Source organism: Crocuta crocuta, unplaced genomic scaffold, assembly GCF_008692635.1.
Source record: "Crocuta crocuta isolate KB4526 unplaced genomic scaffold, BGI_CrCroc_1.0 scaffold186, whole genome shotgun sequence".
NCBI lineage: Eukaryota > Metazoa > Chordata > Mammalia > Carnivora > Hyaenidae > Crocuta > Crocuta crocuta.
Window position 1 is genome coordinate 4137074 of NW_027551569.1, and position 8103 is coordinate 4145176.

The following is an 8103-nucleotide window of genomic DNA, read 5'->3' on the forward strand; positions in this document are numbered from 1 at the left end:
GAACTGGGTCCAAACAGCTCTGTCCCCACTAGCTGTGTGAGCTTGGGCGAGTCACTTAACCTCTCTGAGCTTTAGCTTTCTCATCCATAAATGGGGTTATGGTCTCTCATCTCACCCTTGTCAAGATAGCTGTAAGGAGTAGAGATTACGTGCGTCATGTGCCTAGCACATCTTAGTTGCTTATAATTATTATTATTGCTGTTATTGTTTCCCCCAAATCACTCTGGTATCAGCCTACCCCACTCTGCATGTCCAGAGAAAACAAAAACCAACAGTGTGCCCCAGCCCTGCCTCACAGAGGCTAACCCGGGGCATGGGGCTGGCTTATTTGCTCTCCATTCCCTCCTCTTGCCTACCCAGAGTGCTAACTAAGATCATGTCACTACACTCCTTAACAGATGGAATTCGCTTGTCCAGGCAGGAGATGCAATCAAGGGCTCAATATGTGCCTGCTCCCCACCGTGTGCTCCCAGCCCCCGCCTTGGGAGACAGTGCAGAGGACCATGCTAGACACCCTGGAAGGAGGCTTGGTGCTCAGCGGCATTATGATTCCTGGGTCAACAGGTCCATTTCGAGGCAGTGAGACCTCATGGGGACACACCCGCCCTTGGTGGGCGGCCCCGACCAAGCCTGTGTCCCTCGCACAGCAGCCATGAGAGCGCAACCTCACCTCATTGACATCAATCTTGTTCTTCTCCATGTAGTCCCTGTCATTGACCTGGCCACCATCCACAAACTCCATCAGAAGAACCCGCTTGGTGGACAGCTCCCAGTAGATGCGGGGGACCTGGAATGGGAAAGGGCAGGTCAGAAGGGCTGGTGGCCCCGAAGCTAGGGGTACAGTGAGCCGGGCAAGGGCAGACGCTCCTCCCAGGAGCAGGAAACAAAGCCTGAGCGGGACCTGAGCAGTAACAGGTGGGGAAAGCGAGGGTCAGGCCAAGAGAGGAGGGCAGGCCATGCTACCTCCTCTGCCAGCGAGGCCTCTGGTCCCTCCTTTAGAGACCCCCTCCTACCTGGGGACCAGAGAACGGCTTCCCCACCCTCCTCAGTGCCTCCAGACACAATGAAGAGCCAAAAGTAAAATTGGGACTTAGGGGAAAGGTTGTGGAACACCCCCATACTTGAGCCCGAGTTGCCATTAAAGGCTATTTCCCTCTCTCACTAGGCCAACTGTAAGCTCCTTACATGAATCTCAACCTTTTGCCTCAGTTTCTACACCTGTGTACTGGATATATTCTATGTATATGTTTATGAATGAGTGAACAAATGAACAAATTTTTTACTGGGTGATAAATTTTTCAGTAAGGAAGTCGTGAGTTTTCCCATGCCTGTTCCTACAGGTCTGTGGCAGACGGTGCTGGATCCTAACCCAGCACCTATTCCCAATCCTCCTCTTCCCCAGAGACAGAAAAAATGAAATACTTTCCCTGCCTGCCTTGCAGTAGGTATGGCCATGGGACACAGTTCTGGCTGCGCGTGGAGGTCTGCTAGAAGCTCTGGGAAGGTTTTTACTTTCTTCATTAAAAGGGGTGTTTGTAAATGGTGCAGCTCTTCTTACCCTTCTGTCCCACTTTGAAAGTGAATGTGATACCTGGAGCTGCAGCAGCTATCTTGCAACCATGAGGAAAAGTCCAAGAAAATCAGAGATGCCAGCCCTGATACCATCAAACCACTAACACAATTACCAGGGGGCAACTGCTGTAAGCCTTCTTGCCATGTGAGGAAAATAAATCTTTTTTGTTTGTTTAAGATACTCTAAATTCGGCTGTTGATTACCTGCAGACAACTGCATTCCTAACCAATATGCTCTCCAACTCCCTCTGACTCTGAGTACCCAATAGCCAGAAAGAGAACAGATTTCCCCGGGATTAGGCAAGAGATCAGACTGCACCAAGGGCTGCCGGGCTGCCAGATGAGGGAGTGACAGCCAAGAATGCCACCGCTGCCAGGAAGAAGGAAGTACTGGGATATTTAGCATGTCACGCTTCCCCAACAACTCGATGGCCTTCTCTCCACTTACAAATAAAGAAATGGGGGCAGCTAATTCAAGGGGTCTGGGGAATAAGGACTTCCCTCATCTCGACCCCTCAGGTCTGAAACCTGTTTCCCTTCCCAGCTCTGCTAACTCTGCGTGTCTTAGTCCAGCCAGGTAACCTCCAATGCCTCAGTTTCCCTCCTTATGAAGGACTGTTCCTGCCCCATGGCAAGAAGGAGCCCAGAGGATAACTGGGGCTGCGCATGCAAGTACAACACCCTGGGCTTTGTGGACCGATGGTTCCAACAGAAGTCAAGGGGTCATTTGGTTTGCTACTTGCCTACAGTTTGAACACAGCCTAGAGAAATCTGTGACTCTCTAAGACTGTGAACTGAAAAATCAGTCCTGCTTGGCACGTCTCAAAAGCTACCTTCAAAAATATTAGTGCACGGTTCGTGGGTTTGAGTCCTGCATCTGGTTCTGTGCTGACAGCTCAGAGCCTGGAGCCTGCTTTGGATTCTGTGTCTCCCTCTCTCTGACCCTCCCCTGCTCACGCTCTGACTCTATAAAATACATTTTAAAAAATAAAATAAAATAAAATTTAAAAATATTAGTGCAAGTCTGCAGTCCTTGGCCGTGGCTTCCAAATGGAAGGGACATGATTTTGGGGTTAAGTTCTTCCTCGGTTTGTTGGGAAACCCAAGGTTGGCAGTGGGGGACTCTGGGGACACGAGGTCGGCGCCCCATCTGGGCCCACCTAGGGCAACTTGGATGGGCTTGTTAATCAGGGCGGGGGTAGACTGCTCTCTCTGAGCCTCCGCCTTTCTCCCCAGTCTCCCCCCAGATGCAACCGTCCCTGCCTGACAACATGATGGCCCTCTGCTGCAGCTCCTTAGATCTCAAATGACAGAATACCAAACCTGGGCGGTAGAGAGGTCTGCCATGGGAGCTCAGGGAGGGTGGCGATTGCCCCCTGATGGCTACACCACAGAAAGGACTTCAAGAGGCAAGTCTGCTCTCTGCACAGTCAGGAGAAACCTGGCTTGACAGTGGGACGTCTGATAGATGACTTGCCCCTAAGTCACCCTGCGGGCAGGAGGGTTTGGGGTGTAAGGTGAAATTCCCTTCACCCCGACACCAGTGTTTCGTCCCCACACCTCCCTTTTCTCCTTCCATCGCAGTAGGGAAAGATGAAAGAGATTTACTTTAAAGAGACAATGAGAAGGAACCCCCCCTCCTCCAAACAAAACTGAACCTAGGGAGGCTCGTGGCCAGGGAGGCCCAGGGCTCACACCCTTGCCATCAGGACTCGGATCCAAAGTCTGTCTCCTTGCTAAAGATCAGAGGCCCCACTTCCCTGGGCTCCACCTCTCCCCCTCCACCCCCCCCATGCTGGGGCCAGTCCTGATCCGAAGAAGGAAGGCACAGATTATGGAAAATTCCAGCTCAAGACCCTGGGCCTCCACTTCATAATCTGGCCCTGACCCCACGCTTCTATTTTGCTCCTGGGCTTCGCTCAAGCCACCTGTGAAGTGGGCCCCGGTCTGTCTAGGTCAGCGGCCATCACCGGGGAGCCCAGGGTAGCAGACCCGCGGTCAGACTATCAGGCGGGAGCCCTGGCTCTTCCACCTCCCAGTTATGTGACTGCGGTTTCGTTTTATGACTTCTCTGAGCGCCAGCTTCCTACGTGTAAAACGGCGCTGACATTGCAGCAACATCCCCAACTTCTGCTAGTGTGTGTGGGACCCTGGCGCATGACACAGCAGCACACACCCAGCACCGGCTGGACAAGCATCAGCTGCCATAGGACAGCCGTGTAGTTTCACAGGTGGTTCTGATACACAGCCAGGGTGAGCGCTGACGCTACGGACAGTCCGGCACAATTCATTATTGTGCCCCATGAATTATTACAGCGGCAGAATAGCACAGTGGTTTAACGTGCAGGCCCTCGGGCCAGGCTGCCTCCATTCAGAACCTGCCTCTGCCCCTTACCGGAAGCCCTGTAACCTTGGGCAAAAGTTTCCTCTCTCTGGGCCTTAATCTCCACACTGTTGACATGGGGCAATCATGGCATTTCCCTTGTAAGGCAGAATAAGGATTAAAGAGTAAATACGGGGGGCACCTGGGTGGCTCAGTCGGTTAAGCATCTGACTTCAATTCAGGTCATAGTCTCGTGGTTCGTGAGTTAGAGCCCCATATCCAGCTCTGTGCTGACAGCTCAGAGCCTGAAGGCTGTCTTCAGGTTCTATGTCTCCCTCTCTCTGTACCCCTCCCCTGCTCACGCTCTCTCTCTCTCTCAAAAATAAATAAAAACGCTTAAAAAATTAAAAAAAAAAGGAAATAGGGGCGCCTGGGTGGCTCAGTCGGTTGAGCATCCGATTTCAGCTCGGGTCATGATCTCACGGCTCATGAATTCAATCCCTGCACCGGGCTCTGTGCTGACAGTTCAGAGCCTGGAGCCTGCTTCAGATTCTGTCTCCCTCCTCTCTCTGCCCCTCTCCCACTCATGCTCTGTCTCTCTCTTTCAAAAATAAACATTTAAAAATATATTTTTTGTATGTAGATAGTTTTACTTAAAATCCTTAATAACATAAACAATAAAGAACTATCAATCAGGTGCTAGGGAGAAAATAAAGAGAAAATGCACTTTTGTGTGCCATATTAAAAAAATATTTTTAAGTAAATATATACAAAGCACTTTAAAAAGGTGTCTAACACAGCACAGGCATGTAAAAATTATTAACTCACACTAATTATTATACATCAGTGGTTCTTAATCTTTATTTGTAGGAAATTACGGTGCTTCTCCAAAAGCATGCACATTCCTCAAGGCCTGCCCACAACTTCTGGAGAGTGTCAGGTTCTTTACCTTGCACTAAGGAACCCGGAAGTGGCCCTGTTCTGGAGATGACAGCTTCATCTACCCTGCCTTCACATGTGCGGGCTCACTCTCCCCTCTCCCGGTCTCAAACCCTGTGGCTGTAAGGCTTCTCCCTCCTACCTTGTCCCCAGCTGTCCCCCGGGTTAGTCACAAACCTCACCACTTGCCCTGTCCCCTCCCCCTCCCGTANAAATGCCCTGGACTTGACCGTTCAGCCCGGCTGCCCTCTCACCCTCTCCCAGTCTCCCCGACACCATATTTGCATTCAGGGCTCGTCTGCGGCTCCGAGATTTATGTCGTGGGGCTGAGGTTATTAAGCCCCACTGGAAGATGCCTCACACACTGAGAGGTAAACTCTTCGCTGAGGCTTAATTACGCACAGATGTTGTGATGGGGTGCCAGTGAGCAAAAGCAATCTATCTCCAGTTTTAAGAGCTGAACTGGGTTCACAGTGCAAAATTCGCTTCCCACTTGTTATGTGTTTAAGCAAAATTAATTACTCAGGAGCCCTGGTTGCACCATTGTCTTAGGAACAGTGTGTGGGTTTTAGAAGCGGCGGGTCAAATCGTTACATTAATTATTTACCCATTTGGCATCCTCATTTCAAAAATTTGTGTTATTATTATTATTACATGTCTTGGTCTGGCAGACGCTAGTTGGCCTCAGCCAGAGGACAATTTGCTGTTTCCATGGGAACAATGAAGGAGACGGTTCTGTTTGTCAGGTTCACAGTTCTGGTGCTGAGGAGCACCCCTGCCGGGTAAGAGACAGCAGAAAGTCCTCCAGAGCACCAGAGATGAAATCACAAAATCTGGGTGGTAACCCTAGCCCCTCTGCTCTAAGACTGCCATCTGTAAAATGGGATGATGGCTGTCGGAAGGATTCAATGTCATGGCACCTGCGAAGTCTTCATGGCAGCAGAGGACACCTTTAGTAAAGACTGCCTATCCCTTTGTACAAGCAACACTTCCTGGAACTCTGCTCTGAGCTCCTTTATCCTGAGAGAATTAAGAACTTGCTCTTGGGATCCACAGAAACACAGCAAAGTCTCCGTCACAGTATGTGCATATGTGCATGGCACAGACGTCTTGTAGCAAGTGTGCTTGTCCCCATGAGATGGGAAGTTTTGTCAGGTAGGAGCCAAACCATCTCTTACGCCTCCAGGCACTCCTAGCTCCTAGCACAGTGGCAAGCTCAGGGAATGGGAGATAAATGGAAGAAATGGGATGTGCAAGTAGAAGCAAACATAGTTTAGACTCCACAGCACTATGCTAATCGGTAGCACTCCTTGTCTGAGAGAGCCACGTTTTTATTGAATTGGTGGCTTGAACTTCAAGGCTGGGGCAGGGTTACCAGCTCTAGTCTGCACATCTGGATTTACACGCACAAGAGGGTCAGTACATCCAGATCTATAAGGAAAAGCCAGGGAAGCATCCAACAGGCATGTAGACAGACCCGACTCTCAACTCACTCGGAGAGTCAAACTTTGCCAACGGCTACATCTTTCACCAAAACCAGGGTCAAGGCACTACATTGACTCACAGTTGCGGCTTTTCCTCCCATGAGCTGAGCTTTAGGATCCTCAGGTGACTAGTATAGACACCCCTCAGTCTCCCCATCTCTCTAGTATAGACACCCCTCAGTCTCCCCATCTCTGTTGATTCATCTGGATAGAAGTATCAACACTATCTCCATGTCTTCTGATGTCTTCAGAAGCCACATGAACACTTCAGCCCAGAGCAAGAGACTTCCCCATTCAATGTACTGAAACACCCTCCTCCCCAAAGAGCATTAGAACGAGCACCTGGAGCTCCTAAAGGCTCTGTGACCTCCCTTCCCATACACTCCAGCCTTCCCAAGTGGAGAGAGAAGGGCCTGATCTCTTCAAATAGTTGAAAGCCAAGCTCTCTATACAGAGTACCAGAGGGACCCAACCCCTACGCCAGGAGGAGGAACCCCTGGGTAAATGCGTCCATGTCCCACCACGGACCTAATGTGTGGGAAGAACAGTGGTGTTGATATGGTGCATCTCTCTCATGCCAACCCTGTGGAGCCCGTGGGGACCATCAGGCCAGTCAAGGACCAGTGCCAGTGCCAGGCTCCTCGGCAGGTGCTTCCCTGCCCTGATGCACCACAGGAGTGCCTTCTCCTGAATCTCTAGAACACTTACCAGTAGGACCTCGGACAGAGCTGCTACTTCGTATCACTTGATATTACTTCCCTCGGGAGGGGTCCTCTATCATTATACAGGCAGCTCTTCTACAGCACTTGAAAACACAAACTTTTTCCAATGCGACTGATCTATGAGGGGGCAATTTGATCATAACGCAAATTCTGCATTTGCTTCTATGAGCTGTCATCCACAGGAACTACTTTACGAATGCAGGAAACTGCTTCCAGCTGAACTGAGCCACATGGGCATACACCACACACACACACACACACACACACACACACACACACACAAACACACCTCAACATCATCACGTGCGCACATCCGGCATCATTACTTTCCATCTCCAGTTTCAGATGACCTTACGTCCCCACCTCACAACAACACACCAGCGGCAACTCCTCTGATGCCCACTTTCACAAGTAGATGTCATGGTAGAGTCCTACATGTTCTGCTGCCTTATGTGCTTCTCAGCCATTTCATTACGTGCAAAACTACACTACTGCTTTTACGAGGCTCCTACCCTCTTTTATTTTCTGGGTCACTGGTAACATTTTTTTAAATGTGCATTTTCTCTTTTGCAAATTGTCTCTTTTTGTTATTTTTTTACTGGCGTGTAATTAACATACAGTGTTCTATTAGTTTCAGGTGGATGATTCAACAATTCTATACATTACTCAGTGCTCATCATAATGTGTATTCTTAATCCCATTTATTAATTTCACCCATCCCCCACCCTTTGGCAACCACCAGTTTGTTCTCTGTATTTCAGCCTGTTTTATCTTCTTTTATTCATCTGTTTTGTTTCTTAAATTCCACATACAAGTGAAATCATATATGGTATTTGTCTTTCTCTGACTTATTTCACTTAGCACTACACTCTAGTCCATCCATGTTGTTGCAAATGGAAAGATCTTATTCTTTTTCATGGCTAATATTCCATTATATATATTATACATACATATAATATATATAACACATATATTATACATAATATATGTATTATATATATTATAAAATATAATGGAATATATAATATATAATGGAATATGTATTATATAATCTTTGTGGCAA

The 8103-nt window shown here is 48.8% G+C and overlaps 1 protein-coding gene across 4 annotated transcripts in view; it reads right to left on the bottom strand.

The window, feature by feature from the left end:
• Positions 1 to 8103, bottom strand: part of ADCK1 (aarF domain containing kinase 1) — a 118088-nt gene that overhangs the window by 19869 nt on the left and 90116 nt on the right. For all 4 annotated transcript variants that reach the window (XM_077750756.1, XM_077750757.1, XM_077750758.1 and 1 more), the window contains one exon: positions 671 to 787. In XM_077750756.1, the coding sequence (XP_077606882.1) occupies positions 671 to 787 (117 nt within the window). The remainder of the gene's footprint in view (positions 1 to 670; positions 788 to 8103) is intronic.